Source organism: Stigmatopora argus, chromosome 17 (assembly GCF_051989625.1).
Source record: "Stigmatopora argus isolate UIUO_Sarg chromosome 17, RoL_Sarg_1.0, whole genome shotgun sequence".
In the NCBI taxonomy this organism is placed as follows: Eukaryota; Metazoa; Chordata; class Actinopteri; order Syngnathiformes; family Syngnathidae; genus Stigmatopora; species Stigmatopora argus.
The window spans coordinates 2300457-2328420 of NC_135403.1; the positions used below are offsets into that span (position 1 = coordinate 2300457).

General features: G+C 41.1%; 1 protein-coding gene and 1 long non-coding RNA gene across 9 annotated transcripts in view; one reads left to right on the forward strand and one right to left on the reverse strand.

Annotated features, from left to right (window-relative positions):
• The first annotated feature begins 115 nt into the window (after positions 1–115).
• On the forward strand, positions 116–27946 carry LOC144091480 (uncharacterized). The gene is made up of 3 exons (XR_013305718.1): positions 116–441; positions 26491–26602; positions 27038–27946. It is a non-coding gene; the product is annotated as an uncharacterized LOC144091480 (long non-coding RNA).
• Positions 8288–27964, reverse strand: part of zfhx2 (zinc finger homeobox 2) — a 35611-nt gene continuing 15934 nt past the window's right edge. For all 8 annotated transcript variants that reach the window (XM_077623833.1, XM_077623838.1, XM_077623835.1 and 5 more), the window contains 2 exons: positions 17477–21450; positions 8288–11423 (listed from right to left, as the gene is read on the reverse strand). In XM_077623833.1, the coding sequence (XP_077479959.1) occupies positions 10986–11423; positions 17477–21450 (4412 nt within the window). In that variant the 3' untranslated portion in view covers positions 8288–10985. The remainder of the gene's footprint in view (positions 11424–17476; positions 21451–27964) is intronic.

Consider the following 27964-nt stretch of genomic DNA (forward strand, 5'->3'; position numbering starts at 1 on the left):
TTAGTTGCATCAGGTTATACAAGTGTGTTTAACCACCACAACCTAGTGACCATTGTGTAATACAGCGTGACCCGGATGTTGACATGTTTTGGGAGTTGGTCTGAGTGTTGCAATAAAGAGCTACACACGTGTGAAAGTTGGCTCCGCCGTCTATTGCTGTTATGGATATAATAACAGTTATATAAAGTGCAAAGTTATCACAGTGGCGACGAAGATGGGATCCCTTTCAAGCCGGTAGGGATTCCCAGTTTCAGTACACGGAAATTAAGGCGTTACAAGGAGGTAACGGGACTTTGCAAACTAGCATTAGCAAGAGTTGCTAAGCTAGCATCATGGCCAGATTCATTGGAAATCTCGGCAAATACAAGGAAGGTCAAGAAGACTTCGAGTCCTACTTGGAGAGGTTTGAGCAATGGATGATCGTAAACGAAGTGGAGGAAGGTAAACAAGCCAACGTTTTCCTGTCTGTAATAAGCGCAGAAGCCTACGGACTGTTAAAAACCTTTGCATACCAGATAAGCCAAGTAGCCTCTCATATGATGTGCTAAGCGGAAGATTATCATCACATTACAAACCAAAACCGCTGGTGATCGCGGAGCGATTCAAATTTCAAAAAAAGGAATCAGAAAGAAAACGAGTCTGTGTCAGATTATGTTGTGGCGTTAAAGCAGTTATCAACCCACTGTGAATTTGGTCTCCATTTAGATCATGGGTTTCAAACCGGTCCTCAAAGGGCCGCAGTGGGTGCAGGTTTTCATTCCAACTCAACAAGAGGATACCTTTTACAAGTGTAATCAGTTAATTAAAGTCAGGTGCTACTTATTTTAGAAGACACCTGATTGGTTAAAATGTCGGCACTGGGTCGGTTGGAACAAAGACCAGGACCCACTGCGGCCCTCGGCGGAATCGGTTTGAGACATGTTATTTAGATGAAGCGAAGCAATGAGAGACAGATTCGTTTGTGGATTGAGAGTGGAGGCTATTTAGAGAAGATTACTCACGGAGCAAGATCTGACATTTAAAAAAATATGCGAACTGTCGTTATCCATGGAAATGGCATCAAAGAATACGTTGGAGTTCGCCAGCAAAATGAAAGGACCTGCCACAGTAAATAGGATTGACAAGAAGAAAACAAGCAAAAGGGCATGGAAATACCAACCAGCCACCAGCGAATGGAAATGGGAAAGTGAAAATTCCAGACCACAGAGAGCAGAAAATCACCAACCCTGTTACCGATGTGGCGGTAACAACCACGAAGGAGTTATATAACAGAGGCATGCCAGAAGGGTACTCGGATGATTCGCCTAAAGACGTTTCGCCGACGGACGTTTGACAGACGGACAGGTCGCCGAACGGACGTTCCGCCGAACGTTCATTCGGCCGAACGGAGGTTTAGCCGAAACGGGATTCGCGCGCTCGCCCCGCCCCTGGATCGTGTGTGTACAAGTTTTTCAACCTTGGCCCGCCATATACGGCCTGTTAGGATTTTTAATCCGGCCCACCGCCGGCGTTGTCCAAATTATAGTAAAAATCAATGATTCATTTCCCTTTGCCACTCATCACTCTCAATTTATTAGTCTACCGTCAATGGCAGCCCGGGAATAAGCACTCTTGGGCGGGCATGTCAGCCCGGGATTAAGCACTCTTGGGCGGGCAGATGTAGCAGAACCGAGCCGTGAAATGACAGCAATCGGGTCAAATCCATCCTAAAACAGCATTCTTTGGACATTAGAACTAAGCCCAGGGAAGTGAATTCCTTGATAAAATGTCGCAATGATGTCGCGATAAGGCAAAAAAAAATGCCAAACGCCTCAAAATGCTCTCAAATTCGGTCAAATCCAGCCGAAAACAGCGTTTAATGATTAAATACAAATACTAGTATTTGTATATACAATATAGACGCTCCCCTACTTACGAACATTCGAGTTACGAACAACGGTACATACAAACATGTCTGCAAATTGCGTTTACCGTAATTACTCGAATATAACACGCAGATTTTTGCTATATAATTAATTCCAATAGTTGGGGGTGCGTGTTATAATCAATAACTAATTATTATTATTATTATTATTTTTTTTTTTGTGTCTTGTTACATGGCCCTTAGCCTGGTGCTTTTTCTTGCCCAATAAATTGAATTGAAATTGAATTGAATAAAATAAATTACAAATTTTCGATCGAAAAAAGCATTGTCAAACTCACTTTGACGCACGGATTTTACGTCATCTCGTAGAGCCGACGCACGGATTTTACGTCATCTCGTGAAGCCGACGCACGGATTTTACGTCATCTCGTAAAGCCGAGACCACCACTGCCCCCCTCTAGCCTCGTACCCGTCTCAGTTCACCCTCTCTCAGTTCAGTGTTATAATCAATAACTAAAATAAATTACAAATTTTCGATCGAAAAAAGCATTGTCAAACTCACTTTGATGCACGGATTTTACGTCATCTCGTAAAGCCAATCGGATGATGTGTTGTGGGAGGAAGAGGAAGTGGATGAAGGAAGCGTGGACGTTGATAGGATTCTCAACGAAGAGATGTATGAGAGGACAAAGAGAGAGAGGAACTCTTCATTTGAAGGATTCTAATGAATAAATTTGTTTGAACAAAACAATCGTGAAACGAAGAAAAAAAGGTAAGATTTCTGATTTTCGTCAGCGGGAAATTTTAGGTGCGCACTATATTCGAGTACTGCGTTTTTCCAGATTTTTTTGGCCCAAAATTACCTGCGTGTTATTTTCGAGTGCGCGTTATATTCGAGTAATTACGGTATGTCAAAAAATGTTCGTAAGTTCGATTTTGTATTGCGCACCTTTTTCCGAGTAGTGCTTCTTTCCGCCGCTAATACCGACGCCTGGCGCTGTGAGTGCTCAGCTCACCCAGCATCTACCTTCATCTGCCCAGTTCGTTGCAATGCGGAAGTGCATGAACGTATCTCCAGTGCGCAAATAACCTTTTTCATTTGTATCATTAAATATCTCGTGGATCCATTATTGAATATTGTTGGTGAAAAGCGAAAAGCTTCTATTGAGGGAGGTGCAAGGAAGAGGCAAGCCATTTCATTTGAAATGAGTGGCAATAATAACGAAGCTTGATGCGCGTCAGAAAGTGGTGAGCGTTGCACGTGAATACAACTTGAATCGTTCGACCGTCAGTACCATTTATAAAAATAAAGATCGAGCAGCAGGACCCAAATATTGAACGTTGCACAAAGTTTGCAAATCAATTGAATGATGCCATACAGTGCTACCGCATCATTTATGATGAAAAAAAGAAAACTGCAATCGTCATTAGATAGCTTCTTTCGGCCAGTTTCTAGTAAATCTCTCTCTATCTAATGTATGTATACAGTACTGTATGTATTCTCTCCATTTTATAAAATGTTTTTTTCAGTACAAACCAGTGTGTTACTTATACAAGCCTTAAACATACAAATGCACGTAAATAAACCTTTAATATACTTATATAGGCCTTAAACATAAATTATAATACAAAATATAGCACTGAGCAACTTACGAACAAATTCAACTTATGAACAATCGCTCGGAACCTAACTCGTTCGTAAGTAGGGGAGCGTCTGTACTAGTATTGTATTTTATACTATTATTTTATTTAAAAGAAGACAAAGGAAATTCACATTCTTCGTCGTCTTCCGTCTTTTTTTTGCTTGGTATTCCCATAGGTATCGTGTATACAGACTAGATTTCCGATGCGCGTTGTGAGGCAACAGACCTAGACATCGTCGCTTGTCGGCCATTTTAAGAACAGGGCCATTCGCCAAACGGCTCAAAATGCTCTCAAATTCGGTCAAATCCAGCCGAAAACAGCGTTTAATGATTAAATACAAATACTAGTATTTGTATATACAATACTAGTATTTGTATTTAATCATTAAACGCTTTTTAAGCCGTTTGGCGAATGGACGTATATAGACGTTTTTTTGCCTTATCGCGACATCATCGCGACATTTTACCGAGGAATTCACTTCCCTGGGCTCGGTTCTAATGTCCAAAGAGCTCCAGTATTTGTATTTAATCATCAAATGCTGTTTCAGGATGGATTTGATCCGATTGCTGTCATTTCACGGCTCGGTTCTGCTACATCTGCCCGCCCAAGAGTGGTTAATCCCGGGCTGACATGCCTGCCCAAGAGTGCTTATTCCCGGGCTGCCATTGACGGTAGACTAATAAATTGAGAGTGATGAGCGGCAAAGGGAAATGAATCATTGATTTTTACTATAATTTGGACAACGCCGGCAGTGGGCCGGATTAAAAATCCTAACGAGCCGTATATGGCCCACGGGCCGATGTTGAAAAACTTGTACACACACGATCCGGGGGCGGGGTGAGCGCGCGAATCCCGTTTTGGCTAAACCTCCGTTCGGCTGAACGTTCATTCGGCCGAACAGCCGTTCGGCCGAATGAACGTTCGGGGGAACGTCCATTCGGCGACCTGTCCGTCTGTCAAACGTCCGTCGGCGAAACGTCTTCAGGCGAATCATCCAGTCACGCCATAAAAGGATAGAAACTCATGCTCCCTTTACCTTAACCGTATTGGAGTATCCTCCAGCACAATATATGAGTTGGAAGGCAGTTCACATCCAGACAGCAGCTCAATGGATACAAGAATTGGGAAGATGCTACTAAATTAGGGGTCCAAGGGTAAAATGTAACTTCATCATTTAAGGTGTTATTTTTTTTAAATCAAAATCGCTTTTCATTTCAGTAAATATAACCTCCTAATGGTGGAAATTCAAGAATGACCATTTAAAGTTTACAATATATAAAATGTTTTGAAACTCTTGTGCGTAATGATTTTGAACAGTACATTTTAACTTTATTTTTGGAAAAAAAAACAATCTTTGGGAGATTTGTTCAATAACATTCAATTTACTGTGTGTTAGAACCGCTCTAGACATCTAAATAATCGTCAAACAAAGTAAAGCATCCAAAACAGATGTTTTTTTTACTCCTACGGCTGTAGGAGGAAAAGGCAAGTCGAATCAAGATGGACGCCACGCGCCTGCTCCATTGTCTTGTCGTGCTGTAGATCCATTGTTTCCCTTAATTCTGCACTGACTAACTAAAACACTCCGGCCAGTGCTCGTAGAGATCTTTGCACGAGGGAGATGCGGCGAGAAAGACAGTGCGCTGAAATCATAAGCAGCCTCTCGCATCTGCTTGCATCTCAAAATTGGTCTCGTATCTCAGGGTAAATATTTGCTCGGAATTTTAACCGTATCTCAAATTCCTCGTATGGCAAGATGTCAATGTATATAGATTATATTTAGATATTAATACATTAGTCTTTACATATGCTTGCAAGTGTAAGTGTTGTTGACCCCTCCCTCTAGAGTTTAGACATCCGTGTAATCAGGGCCACCAAATGTAATAAAAATGGAGAATAGAAAACATAAGGCACAATGCCGTTGGGTAATTGGGTACTCGGCCGTTTGGTCACCGGACTTTTGGTCGCCGGACGTTTAGTCACCCGGAAGGTACAGTCGCTCCCCTTCTTACGAACATTCGAGTTACGAACAACGGTACATACGAACATGTCTGCGCGTATGTCGAAAAATGTTCGGAAAGAGATGCTGTAAGTTAGATTTTGTATTGCGCGCCTTTTTCCGAGTAGTGCTTCTTTCCCCCGCTAATACCGACGCTTGGCGCTGTGAGAGACTCAGCAACGTGTCGAGGAGGAGGAGGAAGAAACGCCTGTCCCCATGAAGAAATTCGAGACGTAACTCTTGGCCGAGGGGTTTTCGCTCATAGATAAAGCCATCGCACTCTTCGAGCAGCAAGACCCAAATATTGAACGTTGCAAATCAATTGAATGATGCATTACAGTGCTACCTCATCATTTATGATGAAAAAAAAGACGACAACTGTGCAATCGTCGTTAGATCGCTTCTTGCGGCCAGTTTCTAGTAAATCCTCCAAGGAAGATACTCATCAACCCTCATCTTCTTCTCCTCGACCCTCAACTTCTTCCTACATTGAAGTTACGGAGGAGGAAGTAACTTTTGAAGCACATTCCAGCGACGACGAAGACCCTCTCATGATATAAAATCCTCCTCCTCCTCCTCCATCATCTCCTTAAGCATCGAGTACATCTTCCAAAAGTAAGTTAAACTTCATTTTATTTATCTTATTACGTACATGTACATACTGTCTCTCTCTCTAACATACGTAGTACAGTACTGTACGTATTCTCTCCATTTTATTACCGTAATTACTCGAATATAACACGCAGGTTTTTGCAAAATAATTAATTCCAATAGTTGGGGGTGCGTGTTATAATCAAAAACTAATTATTATTTTTTTTTTTTTTCTTTTTTTTTTTTTTTTGTGTCTTGTTACATGTAAATGTACATACAAACTTTTATACACTCACACGTCCGCTCAGTGAAACTGCTCAGGGCCATTGTTGGCTTTTATTGATGCGTAGACCATGTTGTTTTACCTTGTTTTGTCGCGACCAAACGTCCGGCGACCAAAAGTCCGGCGACCAAACGGCCGGTCACGGGGTAATTGCGACAAATGGTCATCAATATCCATCCTCCTTGCAAGTGAAAGTCCAAAAGGGAGTCTTTCCCCTTTTTTATGCACGCTTTTATGGATGTGTAACGACAAATCTGACAGTTCCTATGATGCAGTAGCTTACCCGGAAATGCAAGGCAAACTCCGGGACTGCAGACAACCTCCTTAAACTGCCTAAATCCCAAAAAAATGTCACTTAGATTTTTTTGGAAGCAGCCGTTTCGGAAAAATACCAAATTTCGAAATTTACACCATCGCTACGGCTTCCGCCATCTTGATTCAACTGCACTGTAAACTAAAAGAATTCGGTAACACGAGTGAATTGTGAATCATCCGAGTCACACGTTCTGACGAATGATTCGTCTTCTGCGACTTCAGCGCATATCGATTTTGCGTGAATCGCATTCACTCCGGATAAACTCCGGAAATGGGACAAGGGTACTGCTGAAATGGGGTCGACGGAGGTTGGCAGCTCTGGTTGGAGGACACCATTGTGCCAATGGGCCTTGCTGGTTAGCGGCCACCGGTTCTGACAGTGGAGCACCACGCCAGCCCAGCCTGAAAATGTTGTGTTCCAGGTCGACATCAGCACCGGCCCCGTTGGGGTAGTGGCCACTAGCGGAGTATAAGCACAACTGTCTGAAAAAAAAGCCTACCTTTCAGGGCAGCCATGATCGTCGATGAGTTTCTGATTCGTTCACCATAGCTTTGTTTCCAGAGTTTTTCTGTGTGCATAACATCTTTTTAAGTTAAGGGTTTGTGTGTACGTACGTATTGTAAACAATCGAGCTCAAATGTTGAGGTTGTATTTGCATGCTGTGTTTGAATGCACCGAGAGAGCTAGCGAGGGGTGCAGAAGAGTTGGATGAAATACCTTTGGTTCAGTTTTGTTGTTCGCTAAGCGGATAGTTGCCGTGTGTGTTCTCCGAGTTCTAAAAAGAATAAGTAAAAACTTGACAAAGCTAGCGACTTATTTGTCAATTTTTATAGTGTGTACTGAGCTGCCAGTCACAGTTCCACATCATTGGAAAATTTCTATGCAATTCTCATTCATTTTAATGGCTTCTTAAATCATTTTATCATCTTGTTTTCACCCTTTTTGCACACATTTGCCTAAATATTTCATACAAATTTTAAAAATGTGTTTTGTTTAGAGAAGTACTAAATATCCTGGAACAATTTCTAATTCAATAATTCTAATTCTCACTTACAAAAAAATCCAAGTTATAAAACAAATAATAAATAAAAAGATTTTTTGTTAGGAGGTACCGTTTTATTTTATATACCAATGTTTACACAAGTGGAAAAGAACTACAGAACAAAGACAAAATGTCCAGGGAAAGCAAATGAAAAATCACAATTCCATCACATTTGATTTTTTAAAATTTATTGATTTAAAAAACCCTTAAATATTCTAAATTAATTATTTTGTGCTTAAAAAAAGGATCTGTGATTTTTTTCAGCTTCACAGAATTAAATGTACTATTAGCCCTTTTATTTTCTGTAATGTCAGGATGGATTTGTTTAAATTGGGAAAACACGACATTTGGGTCTGCTTTTATTTACCCTCCCCCTTAATACATTTCCCAGGTAGCAGATTAGGACTCTATCAGTAGAGTCCAGTAGAGTAAAATCACATCACTTGGAGATGCATGAAAAAATATGCGATAAGTACATCTCTAAAAATATTTAAGAATGATAATGATTATCATAAAGTTAGAATCCAAATTGAACCAGTATGACCATATTTTGCTTTGTTCAATCGATTTTATTTGTCTGTATATTAAACAAAAGCATAGTGGAAACCAAACAAAAAGGGGCAAGGTACAGTGAGAAGAGAAAGGAAAAAAAACCTCATCAAAGGTCTAACAATACATAACGCTGCTATTATTGTTCAATATTCAGAGGAATACCATACTCAATCTGAGCAGAGGTGGCATAAAAACAATAATGAATCAGTAATCAAAACAGAATGACTAGTAATGGTAAATTGAATAAGTAGTAGCACAATTATAACAATAGTGATAATCAAAGTGACAATGAAATGTAAGATATTAAAAAGCAGATCTCTGTAAAAACCAATTTCATTTGGACAGTGCAACACCGTATTTTGTCTGTTTCATCCCAGTCTTGACATCTAAGCACTCACATCCTTGATTCATAAACAAGATGACTCCCAATAGTTTGTTTTTTTAAGAACTCACAAAACAACTTGCGTCACACAGCACAGTCACTTGTCATGTTGCATCCATTGCTGTGTTCGTTTTTGAAACGTCTGTAACTTGTGCAAATATAGAGGACTAGTGCAAGAGTCAAGCTGTGGGATGTCCTTTACAGTTTGCATTTATGAACATCTCATGATTGCTTTTTTGGTTGTTGTCTTTTTAAAAATGACAGAAAGCAAAAAAAAAAGATTACTTTGGAATATCATTTTTAATATATATCCTTTACAAAAAGATCTGTTAAATTTTGCATTTTAGTTAAAACTATCAATAGTAACAATATACAAATTATAAAGGAAGGAAAAAGCTCTTGGTGAGTCGCATGTCCTTCAACACAGCACCATCTTATTAGCTCTCAGTCAAAACAATACATTGCTAGAAGGGAGAAGTCATGAGTGGCCCTCAATATACTAGTGAAGGACGATTTCCCCCCATGTTTGGTTCGCACATATTGCATCCATTTTTACATTATGTCCTTACCAGAATTAGTAAGTCAACAAGAAATGGGGGCAGGGAGGTTAAATTAGCACTCTTGCTAGTTGGACCTTCAACATGAGCAGAGACATTCTATAATTGTATTTTTCTTTTAAATGGTTTAAATTTAAATTCTTATTCGCCTTATTTTAGACAAACTATTCACAAAAAGTTAGGTAAAGGGTTTCCGGTGAAATTTCAAGAAGACTAAAATTTAGGACAGCCTTTAAAAATGAATTTAGCTTTTTCAAAATGTTTTTTTATTTGATTCATGAAATCTTAAAGGACTTCTGACTCCAGTCGGTATCTGTGCTATTTTGAAGATATTCATTTATTTATTGAAGAATATCCTGTTCAAGCCTCAGGCAAGGTGCTGTTCATCTTGGTTTTAAAATGTTAATAGTATAATTGAGAAACCTACCAATTGAAATTCAACCATACTGTTTGATTCCTATATTTCAACACCTGTTGACAAATTTGCCTTCCAGCTCCTTCTAAGAAAACAGTAAGTTGTGCAAAAATTACCGAAAGCTGAGCAGGTGGGCATGCGGAGCCTTTTGGCTCAAAACGTAATTTAGGTTGCTCTTGAAATTGCACCCAAAACCCAAAAGGCACCCAATTTTTGCCAGTAGGGATTTTGTACACTGGATGATACAGACAAACCCCAAAAGATAGTTTTTAATTATTTTTTTCCACACAAAAAGTAAGCTGGCCATTTTACTGTTCCTGACTGGGGAAAAGCTGGCAACGATTTAACAGGCATTTACTCACACTATATATCAAAACAATGACAAATCAAATAGCTCCCCCACATCTCACCTGTGTATAAGCCAGACAGCGCTTGATTTCACTTTTACCTCTGCCAGGAAGTTTGCTTCCCGCTCATATATGCTTACACTTGAAGCGTGTTTTTCTAAAGACTAGCAAGAAAAATAATAATAATTGAAAAAAACAATTTATTATAAGCCATCCCACATGCATGAATGCATCTTCCCATAAAAAGACACACGCATTAGAATGCTTTAAAAACATTTCAAACCATGTAATATTTTTCAAAGTGCGGTATGCCAAGACTCCACATTAACTTGTTTTTCTCTGGATTGTCGTGAAAACTATAAACATGGAAATGGGGACAAGGGTTGGGCAAATTTTAAAAAGCTCTATTCTCTCAAAAGTACCTCTATTGTATCCCAAACGATATACAAGCAACCTTCAGATCCTGTCACAAATTACTAATTAGAAATGACAGAATTGATGCTGTGAAGGTCAAGGCTGCCAAAAATATTCCACAGAGCAAAGTGGTAGTAGTATGTACTGTATTTCACATTATCCTAAAAAGTAAATTGGCAGTGAAATATCTTTGTTTCAGTCTCTTCAGTTCAAGCTTGGGAAGTTCAGTCTCTTAAGAGATTTAGGGAACGACATTAAAACAAACCGGTTTGGGGGAAGGTGAGATTATTACAGTATTTCATCACTCACTCGGCAAATTGATGAAATCAACAGCAGGTTGGGAACAGTTTGGTGTTGATTTGAGGTGAACTTGTTGAGCATGTCTGTTGAACTCCAGGAAAAAAAAATCTAAATGGGATATTGTGTGCGGGGGTGGGTTTGAAGGGCAACGTCAAAGCCAAACATTTTAGGTGGCGAAAAATAGTCCTTAAACATGTATATTAAAACCGGAGGGGATCCCAAATGGGTCTAAATAAACATATGCAGACCAATCCTGAACTGAATTTGTTTTTTGTTTTTTTAACTGTTGCTGGTGGGTACGGACGGAGGCAACTCGATGATGACTAGGCCTCCGGAACTGACGTTAGGGCCGTTTACCTTGGATGAATGGCAAACCTGCAAGCTCATATTGGGGACGCCCGAACCTCCGTTACCAGTTCCGTTCTTGTTGAGGAGTCCAGTCGGTTGGCCAAAGTTAGTGGTGCGTAGCTTTGCGAGGTGAAGCGACGAGAAGACGTGGGCCCTCGCAGCTGCCCGTGATTCAAACGAAACCTTGCAAACCTCACAACAGCCCGTCAGGGTCTCGCTGGGTAATGACTGGCCGGCCAACGGGGAAGCAGGAGACTCTGTGATGGTGAACTGAACAGGTTTGGGCAAGATGGGTCGGTTGGCTTTGAGAGCATTGTACTGCAAGTAACTTCCTGAACTCATGAACAGCTTCCCACCATTTTGAGGAGCCTGCGAGTGTGGGGAAGATAGAAAAGCCAAAAAAGAGATTAAGAGTGAATATCAGGAGGCAATAACAAATTTTAGTGTCGATATGTGATATTACTGCCGCTCACCAATTTATTCCCTAATTTATTCAATGTATTCCATTCAGGTGTACCGTATTTTCTCGCATAGAAGCCGCAGAAATTTATATATTAAATATTACAGCTATAATAATCTGAAACTACTAATGTGTCAATATATAAATGTAATGTATATAAAATTGTAAATACTTTAGGCACTGTACACAGTGAAAATAGTTTCTCTCTGCTTAATTTAAATGAAAAAATAAACTGGTTACAATCAGTCCAAGTCTTTCTCGTCAGATTCGAGGCATTGAATCATCGATAGAATCTTCAGGAGGCAGGAGAGCTTTTCAGGAGTATTTGCAAGAGGTTTTAAGTCACAAGGAAGTTGTTGATTCGGAGTTGTGACGGTCGTTTCTTTTGAGTACAAAAATGCTTTTGTCATGGAAGTGACGGTCAAGAAGATTGAAATCAATCAATCTCCAAAACTGCCAACCTTTGTCGACCCCACTTCAGGAATATCCTTGTCCCATTTCCGGAGTTTTTCCGGAGCGAATGCGATTCACGCAAAATCGATATAAAATGTAAAAAAAATAAACATAACATAGGACAATTCAAATCAAACAGTTATATTTGTGTTTCTGCAAAATATTGATAAATATGAATATTGCAAAATATAAGTGAAAAAAATAAGTGAATATTTATGTTTGGGTCCTTCGACAAGCGTTTTACAGTCAGTAATTCCACGATGTGTCATGCTGAAGTCGCACATGCATGTTGTGCAAGGTGCAAATGTCAGTTCTTTTGGAGATGGCTTCAACATAGGATATTTCGTCGAATACGAACCAATAAACTTCTGCGAGTGTCTGGGTCTCTTAGAAGTTTCATCCAAATTGCCATCCATTTTGCGCTTACCCCGAGCAGGCATATTGATAAGACTTACCAGTGCTGTGTAGTACTCCTACTTCCTTTAAAACAACCCTGGAAATTATAGGTTTTGTTTCAAAACAAAAAGACCAGTGGTTTAGTCACCGTTATTAATACTTGCTTCCCTAATAACGAACCGAAAATGTTAAAGCAATATAGGCTACCTATGGAATCGAAACAGAATATTTGCCTTGAGATACGAGATAAATTTTGAGATATGAGCATACGAGAAAGCCAGGTGGCCGAGACACGAGAGGCTGCTTATGATTTCAGCGCATTGTCTTGATCGCCGCATCTCCCTCGTGTAAGGATCTCTACGAGCACTGGAGCGTTGCATTTTTCCATGTTTTATTGCGTTAGTCAGTGTAGAATTAAGGGAAAGAAAATGGGTTCAAAGCAAGCCGGTGCAATGAAGGGTAGTGCGAAGAAAAGGCGTATAATGACAATCGGTATTAAGCACGAAATAATCGAAAAACATGATTAGTGTCCACGTGACTGAGTTGGCTCCCCAAAACATATGGAGAAGCAGGAAGTTCGCCGAAAGCCGCGGTGGAATACATTAACCTCTTTGCCTTGATTATTGCACAAGGTTTAAATTTAGTGTATCATAAGATTAAAACTTTTAAGTGTGTGCATAGGAATATAAGTTCATTTAAGTTAAATTTAAAGTTTGTTACGTTACGAGCGCATCCGTCATGTGACACTCTCTTTTCCCCCCATCCACGAACGCCCCATTGTATAAAATAATGCCTCATTTTATTAATAACATCATAAACTAGTTATTTGTTACTGTTAGTAGATGGTGAATTACAACCAATAAAAATGTTTTTCTATGTAAAATCCTGTTTTTTTGGTGTTTTATCAGAGGGTGGGAAGGAATTAATTTGTAGTTAGTTCATTTCTATGGGAAATGTTGATTTGAGATGAGAAAGTCGACATATGAGCTCAGTCCTGGAACGCATTAAGCTCGTATCTCAAGGTACCACAATATATACACAGAGTAATCCCTCGAATATCACGGTTTCAACTTTCGCAGTTTCATTACATCGCAGATTTTTTATGGGGGAATTAATTTTTTTCAATTAAATTTTTTTTGTAAGTTCATAAAAATGTGAAAAATCCACGCTGAAACTCGCAAGCGGAAGCCACTCCCGTGTCTTCCGCTTGCTACTAGAACTCAGCACTGAAGTAAAAAAAAATTAAAAAGCCGAAAACAGCGTTTAATGATTAAATACAAATACTGGAGCAAGTTTTGCAACCTCGGCCTGCGGGCCATATACGGCCCGTTAGGATTTTTTATCCGGCCCGCCGAGTAGGTAAATCATATCCCTACGGTCATCGGAGGGGTTTCTCCCCGGGAACAGTGCTTCGTGGGCGGATTTTAATGACACATGCTGAGTTTCATTATCGAGCTCCATATATTTCCCGAGTTTGAGCACTTTAAAAATCGGCGGGGGTTCCCCCAGAGCCTATCCGAGAATAGTGCGCCGTGAGCGGACTGGGTTGGAAGACGCCCCGCTAAATTTCTGCAGCTCCAGAAATTTTTCAAATTTGAGCCCCACACACGTTGGAGGGGTTTTTCACCGAGCACAGTGCTCTGTGGACGGACAGGGGTGACACATGCCCCGCTGGAATCCTGAGCACCATAATTTTTTTCTAAGCGTGAGCACCACACACATCGGCGGTGTTTTTTCCCGAGCGTAACCAAGGATAGTGACACATGAGTGGATTGGGTTGGCTGATGCCCCGCTGAAATCCCGAGCTCCATACATTTTTCAAAGTATGAGCACCACACACATCAACGGTGTGTTTCCCCAGTGCCTATCCGACATTTGATGTCGCAAATACAAATACAGTGGTACCTCGTCATACGACCGTTCGTCATACGGAATGCTCGTCTTACGGGGGAAATTTCGATCGAATAATTCGCCCGTGATGCGGTCAAAATTTCATGATGCGACCAAGCCAGGTCGCCATGGCATTTTTTTGTTTTTGCATCTCTTTCGTGTAAAAAATATGTCTACGAGCACTGGTGGGCGGACTTTGCATTTCCACACCCGTTTTCCCCCCACTTGGTCTACATTTAGATACCAGGTAAACAATACGTATTACAATGGATCGGCAAAGTTTTGCTAAGAAAAGGCGACCGTTGACAATGGACATGAAACGCAAAATAATTGAAAAACATGAGCGTGGGGTACGTGTTACCGAGCTCGCTCGGCAATACGAGAGGAATACGTCAACCATATCCTCCATCCTTAAGCAGAGGGACGCAATTAAGGAGAAGAGGCCGACCAAAGGACTATCTATCATTTCCCACCGGCGCAGTGACATTCACGACGAGATGGAGAACCTTCTTTTATTGTGGATAAAAGATAAACAATTAGCAGGAGATAGCCTGGCCGAGTCTACCATTTGTGAAAAAGCCAGCCGAATTTACATAGATTTGATATCAACGAAAGGAGAGCCTTCAACAACTTCACAAACATTTAAAGCGAGTCATGGCTGGTTCGAAAAATTTAAAAAACGATCTGGAATACACTTTGTAATCCGACACGGAGAAGCGGCGAGTTGCAATTCGAAAGCTGCGGTGGAATTTATCAAGACATTTGCCTTGATTATCGCCCAGGAAAATTACACCCCCAGCAAGTTTTCAACTGCGATGAAACTGGTCTTTTTTGGAAAAAAATGCCCAGGCGAACATTCATCGTGGCAGAAGAGAAGGCATTACCGGGACACAAACCTATGAAAGACCGCTTAACGCTAGCGTTGTGTGCTAATGCCAGCGGTGACTGTAAAATTAAGCCACTACTGGTGTACAATTTATTCAAGAAATGCTTCGATGTGACAGATGACACAGAGCTAACCCTTCGTGAATTTTGGAAAGAGCACTTGATGAGGCAAATGTGAATGACCTAATCGCCGAGCACCACGAAGAACTCATGACACAGGATTTAATCGACCTACAGGAGCGTGAACATTTGTTGCCGGAACTTAGTAGCGAGGAGGCGGTGGAAGAGGCGGCTACAAAATATATCAAAGACATGCTCGCGAAGTAGCAAGAGGTTTCGGATTTTATAGAAACGATTCACCCTGACAAACTGGCAAGTGGTCGCACATCATCGTATTATGATGACATTTGTATGCGACATTATCGAAATATTTTGAAGGGTAGACAAAAACAAACAACTCTTGATGCGTTCGTTTTGAAGACTTCGGCGGAGCGGCCAGGTGGTGTCAACCCGTAGAACTAAGTAAGGTAAAAAAGATTACAACTAATTTAGAATTTAGTTTTGTTTGAAGTTACATTAAAGTTTGAGTGTCTGTTTTTTTTAGTTATCCAAGTTAATTTAAATTTGTTTGTTCGTTTAAGAGTGCAATGTTGCCGTGGAGAAAGTCACCCCGAACAGTCCCCCCCCCCCCCTCCGCCTCCGTGTGTGTTGTTCTCTCCCCTCCGCGAAATGTGTCTAATTTTACTCCTATTAAACACATTATTACTATCAAACCACTCGTTATTTATTACTTTGTTAATAGATAGTGAATTATAAGAAATAAAACATGTTTTCCAATCCAATATCCTGTTTTTGGTGTTTTCTTCAGATAGTTGGAACGAATTAATTTGTTTCCCATTCATTTCAATGGGAAACGTTCGTTCGAGTTACGAGAACCTCGTCATACGAGCTCAGTTACGGAACGGATTAAGCTCGTATCTCGAGGTACCACTGTACTAGTATTTGTATTTAATCATTAAACGCTGTTTTCGGCTGGATTTGACCGAATTTGAGAGCATTTTGAGCCGTTTGGCGAATGGCTCTGTTCTTAAAATGGCCGACAAGCGACGATGTCGAGCTCCGTTGCCTCACAACGCGCATCGGACATCTAGTCTGTATACACGAAGAATATGTGAATTTCCTTTGTCTTCTTTTAAATAAAATACTAGTATAAAATACAATACTAGTATTGTATATACAAATACTAGTACAGACGCTCCCCTACTCACGAACATTCAACTTACGAACAACGGAACATACGAACATGTCTGCAAATTGCGTTTAAGTCGAAAAATGTTCGTAAGTCCAATTTTGTATTTCGCGCCTTTTTCAGAGTAGTACTTCTTTCCGCCGGTAATACCGACGCCTGGCGCTGCGAGAGCTCAGCTCACCCAGCATCTACCTTCTTCGTTGCAATGCGGAAGTGCGTGAACGTATCTCCAGTGTGCAAAGAATCTTTGTCATTTGTATCATTAAATATCTCATGCATCCTTCGTTCGGCCGAATGACTGTTCGGTGGAACGTCCATTCGGCGACCTGTCCGTCTGTCAAACGTCCATCGGCGAAACGTCTTTAGGCGAATCATCCGGCCACGGGCCGGGACAACAGTGGCTAAAGCCTTGGTGTTTTGGCAATTGACTAAGTCATCAGCTAGCCTGCATGCTTGCCACCTAACACTGGTAAGTTTAACTCAAAAACATCCCAAGTCATTGACCACGCATTATTTTATCACTTGGTGGTCAAAGGTGTTGTGACGAAAATATTGGTATTAAAACAACAGAATAGAATACTTAAGGAATGCTCAACTTCTTTCTTTGTTCAGTTTTATACAAGTTCACTGCTCAGGACAGGAAAAAAAGTAGATGCTTAAATCGAAAGTGCTGTTCCAACTTCATACAAAACAGGAATTAACCATTTTGTGATGAAATGATGGAATTTCTTGAATAAAAACAACTGGCCACAACAGTAATAATAATAATCGGACATAGGCCCTGTCGTCATCATCAACAACAAAAGCCTACTTGTCATCACACCCAGAAACTGCGTATGACAAAATTGGTAAATGAAACTAAACGGAATAGGACAGTGAAGACTGCCCATGATGTCACTTGGTAATATTTCTATCATATTCTGGCTAACAGTAAAATGGGATTAAAACTTTTTTTTTCGTATTTATTTTGCAAAAAAAGGGACTATGTGTTGTGACTCAGCAAAGTACCCCCCACCTGATACGGGGCCCTTAAGCCATTTCCCTAAGCAGAACACATTTTTAGTTTCTAAAATAGGTAAATTAACTTACCAGTTTCTCTTGCTGTATCTTCCAGCGCTTCTCTTTAGCTCTTGTGTTTTGAAACCAGATTTGCACGACCTTGAGAGGCAGATTAAGCTCTGCACCAATAGCTTCACACTCCATGGCATTTGGGTGGGCACATGTCTCATAACAGGACTGCAAAATTGAGAGCTGAAGGCAGGACAAGTGTGTACGTGGCCTGCGGCTTGAAGAGTGGCCCAAAAAATTGTTTTCTGTGGGACTTGATTTACTCTGAATTGGGGTGCATGAGCGGGTCACCTTCAATGAGTTAGGGGTATTTGGGCTGACTGGTGCAATCCTGGGGGTTGGAGGAGGGGGTATGGTTCGAGGATGCGTGTGAGTAGGAAGAGCAAGTTGTTCCCGTGATAGTGTGTTGATCTTAATTGGGATTTTAGGGGTCCAGTAGCTAAGGCCGTTTGGTTTTTGGGGCAACACCGTTGTGGAAGGAGGTCTATTATTAATTGGCGTTGTGGGCAACTTGGGCACCATGCGGTTGGTAACGTGAGGCGCCGTTTCATTCTCATTGTCCATCTCATCATCTGTTTTCTCCTCCTCACTTTCGTCTTCTACTTTCTTCTGCTGATTTGCTCTGGGCTCAATGGAGATAATATCCTTGGGAGATGTTGAGAGGTTGGGAACTATGCTGGATGCGACTTTGACCATTGTTATGTTGCTGGTGGTTTCAAGCTTGGTCTTTGGCATCAAAGAGGCACTGCTGCCTACCACAGAGGCAGCAGAAACCACTTCCTTGGGCTTGATTGGAACAGGAGTGTTTTTTTTAACTATGACAGCTTTGCTGTCTGTCTTGATGAGGGTGCGCACAATTGGAGCTGTTGTGATGCAGCCAGTATTGTTTGATACAGGCTTGTTTGAAAAAATGGGTTTAGAAAGCGGCCAGGTAAATTTGATGAGTGGTTTTCCAACTGCTGCCAGGGTGCCGTCACTGATAAATCGAACTTCACCTTTCCGTTCCCTTGCTCGCATATTCTGGAACCATATCTGAACAACTTTTTTGGGAAGGTGAACCCACTCTGAAATTTGTTCAAACTCATGTTTCCCAGGGTTGGGATCTTTGAAATAGCATCCATAGAGTATGTCAAGTTGTTCAGCTTGTATGATGGTTCTGGAACGTCGCATATCACGATACCTTTTCCCTTTCACCTTTCTCTGCTGTTGCTCTTGTTCCTTATCCTTCTCTTTATCGTTATCACACAGTGTGGTGTTTATTTTCTCATCTGGCCTAGTGTAAATACTAGTCTTTGTCTGGTTATTGCAGTTGACTTGATTCCCATGACTATACAAAGAAGGAATGGTAGTAAGACATTCAGGTTTGACCTGGACAACAACTAGACTCTGAGTCGTGGGCCTCAGGCCAAGCCCATCCAACAACTGACCTTTCTTTGCTGATATTTTGTCGGCCACAGATGTGGATGAATTGTTTTTTCCCATGCTAAGGTCAAGTGCAGTCTCACAGTCACTATTGGACAAGTATTGAGAGGATTGGCTCATGGGAGAGAGTGATTGAGAAACTAGAGAACTGGAGAAACAACTTATTGAAGGTGCGGTGGAAAAGACTGGTACTTTGCTCCCAACTCCAACTAAAGATGGTGTTAGTGAGACGACATAAGGGCTAATAAATTGTGCAGAGAAAGGGGTGACAGACAGAGGAAGGGAGTGAAGAGGGACACTTGAATTCAGGTCAGGAGAGATATAGGGCAGCGAACTTGGGGGATCTCCTTGGGCTTCCAATTCAAGATCCACATCAGGATCCAGTCTCTCCCTCTTCACCTCTACCTCATGTTCAAATTCCGCTTTCCTTTTTTTCTTTCCAGACTTTAAATTAGCATCCCCAGCATCTTCATCTTCATCCTCCACATCAGACTGAAACACTGTTGTAGAGCGCAATACCTTTCCTCCAACTGAACCTTTTTCACAATGAACAGAAAATTGTACTTGATCTTTAGCAGGGCTTTCCAAGGTCTCCTGAAAACCACCATTTAGACTTTCTTCATCTGTCACAATAACAGAGGTGTACGCCTCATTTTCAGAGTCAGAAGTCAGACATGAATCTCCCTGACCATCTCTCCCTTCACCTCTCTGTCTACTTTGCCCTCTGGTGCGAGACAAATCGATAACCTGACAATTGGACACAACAGCATCCTCTTTTGTGATAATCAAGGAGCGTTCTTCATCATCAAAATCATTTTGTTTGCTATGAGTAGTGCTTGCAATTCCAGAGGAGTCATTAGGGGGTGCAAGCTCTGTGACCTTCTGTCTCTGTTTGGCATGTCTGGCTCGGCAAAGCCACTTGCGTACCTCTTCTTCTGAAAGCCCTACCTCTCTACCCAGTGCCTCGCAGTCCTCATGAGGAGGACTAGCAGCATCAGCCGCACTTCGTGATTCAAAAAAAGCCCAAAGAACCTCGGACTGAAACACTGACAACACGGGAAGTTCAGGATAAACAGACTCCGAGGTATCACAATTTAGCCAAAGCTGTTTGGTGAAGGCATTTGAAACTAGGTTAGATTTGGGGGTACCACATCTAAAAGGACTTGTTGCTGTTTGTAATTTTTGTTGAGTAGAATCGGGGCGAACCGTGAGGTTCAAATTCATAGGGTTGGTAGGCATTAATGAAGAGTGAGAGATGTTGATATGGAGGCTTTTTTCTATGGCAACTGGGGAGACATTTTGACTTATTGACTCATCCTTTTTTACATCTATCTGATGGGCCGAAGTACTACTATGCGTAGACACCTTGCAAATTTCCTCATTACTCTCATCTTGCACGTCGCTTTCCGTCTTAGAACAACACTCTTCAGGCCCTTCCATTTTTATGCATTCCCTATCAATGGTGTGATCAGTCTGCTTTAAAATATTCTCTTGCTTCATACTCTCCAAAGCTCTTGGTACATTTGTTGGAAGCGCAATAGTCGGCCATTGATTCTGTAACAAACTAAGTCTTTGGGTCAGGAGGGTTTGCTGTGCTGTGTTGAGACCTATAAATGGCACACACTGGGTAAGAAGTTGCCCCGACTGGTTCTCTTTAGAATGCTGGGTTGGCAGGGTTTGGAGCCCATTCAAGATGAAGGGCATTACCATTTGAGGCTGAGGCACAATCTGAGCTGCATTAGAGCCAGTAGGGCGGCTAGGTGCAAATAGGGAGGGAAGTTGGGGGGTTGAATGAGAGTTAGGGCTGGATGTGAGGAGGGTGAGAAAGGCTGAGACCGCCTGAGCTGAGGGTGTAGGGTGGGTGATGAGGGAGGGAGACACTTGCGAAGTTTGTATTTGCTCTTCATCACTTGGTGTAGTCACTGTCATGGTTCCAGCAGGAGAGCTGTTGGATGTTACCAATTCACTGGTTCCACTGGCAGAAGTGTTCACTGTGGTGTTCGGCGCATTGGGATTGCTCCCTTCACAACTACCAAGGGCACCTGCATTATTAACAGCATTTCTGCAGCGTGTTTGATGTAAAACAGATTTCATGTGGCTCTCGAGGGTGATGGAATGATTGTAGGACACTCTGCATATAGAACACTGGTAGGGCTTGTTTGTTATATACGGCCGAGAAAGGACATGGGCAGAAGGAGCAGAACAGTCAATTTCCCTACCTTGTATTGTTGTCATTCTCTGGATGTGGGAAGCAGAGTAGTAATGAACACTTAGGGCAGTTCTGCTGAGAAATGTTTCCTGGCAGGCATTACATTTGAATTGAGCGATGTTTTGAGCAGGAAGGCAATTTTTACTAGCCAACATTTCTTTGCCGTTTGCTATGTCTTCATATTCAACGGCAATTTTTTCAAATGCCTCATCTCCTCGCTCCAGTTCATCTTCGCCACCCTCTCTGTCCAACGTTCTGTCTTCTTCCATTTCCCTGTCAGAAAGCTGATGAGCAGCGTCTAAAGAAGGCAGTTGGAATTCGGAGACGATTTCTTCAGATGGCACCACTTGTGAACAAACTGCAACTGTTAAAACACATACATATCATTACATGCATTTCATATTCAGTATATTGTTGTTCAGATTAGGAAAATGGGGTTGAAACTGGAATCTACTGAAAGTAGGTAGTTTGGTAATCAGACTAAAATGGAAACAAATATTGAATCTTATTTGCGCAAACATTCTCAAGAAGGAAATTATACATCTATTAAAACCTAAAGCTCCCCATCCCAAAAACTTAATCTAAATTTCCTAAATTAATTATGTCTTAACACAAGAATGTCAAGATACTTTAGTTTAGATAATTAATTTTCAAAGCCACTTATCCACGCATTGTATCCCCGCCACCGATGGGTAGTAGACCGGGTACACTCTAAATTGGTTGCCAGCCAATTGCAACAATCATACACGCACACACTCATACCTAGCGAGCATTTTGAGGATGAGCCAGCAGAGGGCAATAGAGCCATTCAATTTTAAATTCAATCAATGAACCTGTGGATCATCTATCTACAGCAGACCTGGGGATTGCACGGGACCGGACCGCATATGACCCTTTGGTTGGTTGAGACCGGCCCGCGTAAGATTGATTGGAAATGAATGGACGGGACGTTTTGATGTGCTTTGGTCCAGCCCTCCACAATATTTTCTGTTTCTCATGTGGCTCCCTAGAAAAAAATAATTGATCACCCCTGATCTACATTAAAGGGCCGAAATCAACTTCACCTGCCACAAAGAACACCGACCGGGAGACAAAAGTAGGGTGACCTGTGTGGGATATTGTAGGACTCCAATACTTTGAAAGGAAGATTGATTTATCGAAGATGTAATATATTAACAGGCAGTCCAGTGAACAAGTGGTTAACAGCGCATCGGCCTAAAAGTTTTGGTGTACTATGTACAGTATTTTTCGGATTATAAATCGTAGTTTTTTTTCATAGTTTGGCTGGGGGTACGATTTATACTCTGATGCGACTTTTGTGAAATTATTAACACAATTATTTTATCAATTCACGTTATTTTCAAATTATGAAGTATGCACCCGAAAACGGTAATCGAGCAGCAGAAAGAAAGTATGGAGTTAGCGAGAAACTTGTAAGGGACTGAGTAAAGCGGAGGTTGCTCTTACTGAAATGAAGAAAACCAAAAAAGCTAATTGCGTCTACCTCCCGAGTTGGGGGAGTTGTTTAAAAGTGACACCGAGGATGAAGATTTCATTGGATTTAGTGATTTGGAATGAAATTTAGAGTTTGGTAAACTTGTTAGCATGTTCTATATGCTAGAGTTATCTGAATAACTTAATGTTACGTCGTTACTGACATTACCAGGCATGTCAGTCATGTAACGTTAGTATACCGTACACTAATTCTACCTGTTGTTCTTTTATTTTAATTTTAAATTGCCTTTCAAGATTACATGTTTTTGGTGTTGGATTTTATCAAATACATTTCCCACAAAAATGCAAATATCTAGTGGTTATGATGTTTAATAATAAAATGAGGCATTATTTTATACAACGGAGAGTTCGTGGAAGGGAGAGAGTCTCATGGATGAGCTTGTAACGTAACAGACTTTAAATTTAACTTAAATGAACTCATATTCCTATGTACAACCACTTAAAAGTTTAAATCTTACACAATTTAAACCTTCTTGTGCATTAACCAAAGCAAAGAGGTTAATGTATTCCACCGCGGCTTTCGGTGAACTTCGTGCTTCTTCATATGTATTGGCGAGCCAGCTCAGTCACGCAGACACTACTGATGTTATTCGATTATTTCGTGCTTAGTATCGATTGTCATCATACGCCTTTTGTTTGCACTACCCTTCATTGCACCACCTTGCTTTGGATCCATTGTGTTTGCCTTAATTCTGCACGGACTAATAAAAAAAAAACACGGTAAAAATGCAACCCTTTGCCCAGTGCTCGTAGAGATCTTTGCATGAGGCGAGAGAGACAGTGCAGTGAAATCATAAAGCAGCTTCTCGCGGCCTGGCCAACTGGCTATTCAAATGCCGTATCTCAAAATTTGTCTCTTATCTCAAAGTAAATATTTGCTCGGAATTTTACTCGTATCTCAAATTGCTCATATGTCGGGGCACTCGTATTTCAAGGTATTACTGTATACAGGGCTGTGAAAAAGTATTTTTTGCCTTCCAGATTTCTGTGTTTTTTGCATATTTATCACCCACAAAGGTTTCAGATCATCAAACCAATTTTAGTATGACACAGAGACAACCCAAGGAAATAGAAAATGCAGTTTTGACGTCTATGAATGAAATTCAAGAAAAAATATAAACTGTATGTTGCATAAAACGTGGAAAAAAACTCCCTTGGGCCTGCCATTGCTCACTCAGGGCGCCGCAATCTTACCTTTTACCGGTAGTTAAACGTGCGCTGACTGGCAAGACGCGAGTAGCCTGGACCTAGTCAGCTGCGGACACACTTCCTGGTTGTACTGCTCATGTGACTTCCTTAATTCGTCCACGTGCAGGAAACACCCTTTTGGAAATTCAGCAGACGATCCTTACGATTCTGACAGTATCCCAGAATTACCACGTGCGATGATTTTTCTTAAGATTGTCCCTTCAAAGTAACACATTTGTAATCCCTATTAAAACTATGAATATGGAGGTGAAAATTGTGAATCAGGGGCATCTTATACGAAAGAAATCGTAAAATTCAACGATTTTAAGGCAATTTTAAGGGTACGGCTTAAACACAGGCGGTCAATATGCGAGAAAATACGGTAATTGCCCCCTGAACCAAACAACGGGTTGTGCCAACTATGGCAGCAAAAACTGAAATCAAGTGTTTACAATAATTTGTAATGAGTATTTCACAAATATTTGTAGGAGTTTTGGCCCACTCTTCTGTGCAGAATTGTTTCAATTCTGCAATATTAGAGGGGTTTCTAGCATGAACACCCCATTTCAGATCACACCACAGCATTTCAATAGGATCTAAATGCTTTGACTTGGCTACTCCAAAACCTAAGCTTTGGGTTTTTTGTAGCCATTCAGAGGTGGACCTGCTGGTGTGCTTTGGATCATTGTCATGCTGCATGCTCAAAGAGCGCTGGAGTTTGAGCGCACGAACTGATGGCCGACCTTTTCCTTCAAAATTTGCTGGTAGACAGCAGAATTCATTCTTCCATCAATTACAGGAAAGCAGCCCCTACCATTACACTGCCACCACCAACCATGCTTCACTGTTGGTATAGTAATCTTTTGATGGAATGCTGTGCCATTTTTTCTCCAAATGTGACAGGCTGCACACGTTCCAATGAATTTAGATTTTGACTAATCAGTCCACAGAATGTTCTTCCAAAAGTGTGGAGGATCAAGATGCTTTTTTGGCAACATAAGACTAGACTTAGTATTCTTTTTGGACAGCAATGGTTTTTGCAGTTGAACTCTGCCATGAGTGCCAGCTTTGGCCAGTGTTTTCTAGGTTTCTAACCCTTTATGACCTCCTGGATGAGTCGTCGTCGCACTCGGAGTAATTTTAGCTGGCCGACTACTCCAGGGAAGGTTTGCCAATGTGCCCAGTTCTCTCCATTTGTGGATAATGGCTCTGACAGAGGTTCGCTGGAGCCACAAAGCTTTGTAAATGGCTTTGTAACTTTTTGCAGACTGATAGATGTCCATCACTTTTTTTGTGCATTTCTTCTTGAATTTCTATGCATCCAGGCATGATGCTATGATCATATAGCCTACTTCACTCTGTCTGACACATTGTATTAAAGTGTTGTCTTGATTCAACACATGGTGGTAATCAGGTGTGGGTGTGGCCTGTGAAATTGAACTCAGCTTTCCTACAATTGTGATTAGTCAGTTATTTTGTGATTTAACTAAGGGGGCAATTACTTTTTCCACAGAGGGCAAGACAAGTTTATACTTTTTTCTGCCTTGGTAAATGAAATGATTTAGAAAATGCATTTTCTTTTTCCTTGAGTTGTCTCCGTGTCATAAGAAAATTGATTTGATTGTCTGAAACTTGCGTGATAAATATGCAAAAAACATATCAGGAAGGGGCCAAATACTTTTTGGCGTACAAGAAGATAGATGTTGATGGGGAGTTGTACCCACCGTTTCTTTTTTGGTACAAATAGGCTTTTGTAACAGGACATGCATCTGTCAAGACGGTTGCCATATTCCATGGCTATGACCATTGTCATCAATCTCCAGGACTCATTGTTGCAAACTGCGAGCCATATTGAAAATTTCTTGCGATTTCTGAAAGTACTAAGACCACGTTCTTCATCTTTTTTGCCGTCATTGTTTTGGGGGAAATCAATCTTCCACTTCACTCCTCCGCGTCGGTGTCTGCCTTAAGGTTGCCCGGGGCTCGCATTTCTGAAAAAAAATCCATCTTCAGCGAGGCTCACCATCCAGTCTCCTGAGCAAGCTCTATTTTGGGATAAAAATGACAACCACCGCCTGCTTCCCACCATTTTTCTATTCGCAGTGCTGAGTTGAATGACAGTCTTCTTCCATTTTCTTACTGGCAAGCGGAAGACAGTGATGTGTCTTTTTTTAATACTTAATATAACAAAACACGATGTAGTGAAGATACAAAGTGGTCAAGGATGACAGCATTGTCATTATACAGGTATAACAAGCTTTAAAGCTTCACCATGAAGTGCACACATAATCACTAAAGAAGTACCAACATAATAAGTAGTCAACATAAGAACAGTCATACCTCGACTTACGAATGCCTCTAGGTACAAAATTTTCAGGTTACGAAAGCTTTTAATATGCAAATGAGTGCCTTGAGATATGAAAAACATCCAAGTTATGAAATCCTCCATCAAGTAAATGCATTTCCTTACCCATTATTTTGAAAATATTGTCACGTATGCATTTATTCTCACATTAGAATCTTGCTACACTCTATTGGGCTCTCATTGGCCAGCTTACAACAACCACTATCCATGTTTCAAGATTCTCTCTTATGTACTTTTTACCGTTCGTCCTTACGGAGTTCTGACGGTGTTTTTTGTTGAGTTTTTTCAAGTGTGGATAAAAAAGTTGCTTCTGTTTTTATCATCATGCGTGCCAAGAAAATTACCAGTGCGAATGAAAAGAAGTGGTCAACGTGGAGGACAATGACGCTCAGCCCCACGGAAAAGTCCGTCAACCAGCACGGCAGAAAGGCCAGTTAAATCCATACAGGTAAGAAACAGTAGCGACTAATAAAAATGGGTGAAAAATTAAATTCCAAAGAAATCATTAAACGTTAATGGTGGATGTGTGTGTGTTTGCTTTTTGCCTTGTGTTTTCTTGCGCCATGGAGGAAGGGAAGCCCGGAGGAACACAAGAGGCGAGAAGCAAACACACACACACATCCAGACAAAACCTTAACAAGACATGACAGTGTCAGGCCCCAGACTAGACTGGTGGCTGGTTGCGCCTGTCACCCTATCACAGGCCCAGCTCCTAATGACTCGAGTGCTGCCTAGTGTGAGTCATTAGCCAGCAAAGAGTATTTAAAGCCACCAGGAACATAACCACGCCGCTGGATCGTCTTAACAGTTCACTGTTAGGTACCCTCTCGCGTTTTCTCCTTGCCTGTCTTATTGATATACAACCTCTTGTTTTTGCTCCCAGGATTCCGACCACGCTCAGCCCCACGAAGACGGATCACGGACCACGGACAACGACTTCGCCTTCGACCCTGTACCCTCCGCACGGACTTCACGGCTACCAACCTCCCTGCTATGGCTAACGACCCGCCACCGCTATCCCCACTTGTGCTCGCCCGCTACGCGGACGATATCCTAATAAAGATTTGAAAGAACCAGACTTGCACCCTCGCCTGCTTTGGGGTCCTCCATTCCCGATCGTAACAGACAGTGGTTGTGCGCTCCCTCTCTCTCTCTGTTGTCTACCGTTAGCTTCCCCTTGTTCCCGTGTTTCAACACGGATAGATTGTGTGCTTGTTATTCATTTTAAGACATTCATAAATAATTTTATTATCATTTTCTCTCATTATGTGTGTGTTTCTTTTCATCTTTCATACAAAATTGGAACACTGACCAATTTTAAAAGGTTAATTTCAGGGGTGGGCAACTATTTTTTCTAGGGAGCCACATGAGAAACAGAAAATATTGTGGAGGGCTGGACCAAAACACTGAACTCCATTGTGCATAATATTAATTAGGTTTCTTTAGAAAAAACAACATGTTTTTGACAAGTTGATATGACTGGTAAGAGTATACTGTATGTTTAGTTAAGTAATGACAAAGGGAAGTGGCCTTACAAAAAAAATGCAATTTAATCAGTCACATTTCACAATATTGTCTTTGTACTCCAAATATAAGGCAAGACACATTACAGTAGTACCTCGACATACAGACGCTCCCCTACTTACGAACGAGTTAGGTTCCGAGCGATTGTTCATAAGTTGAATTTATTTGTAAGTTGATTCAATGCTATATTTTGTATTATAATTTATGTTTAAGGCCTATATAAGTATATTGAAGGTTAATATAAGTGCATTTGTATGTTTAAGGCTTGTATAAGTAACACGCATTG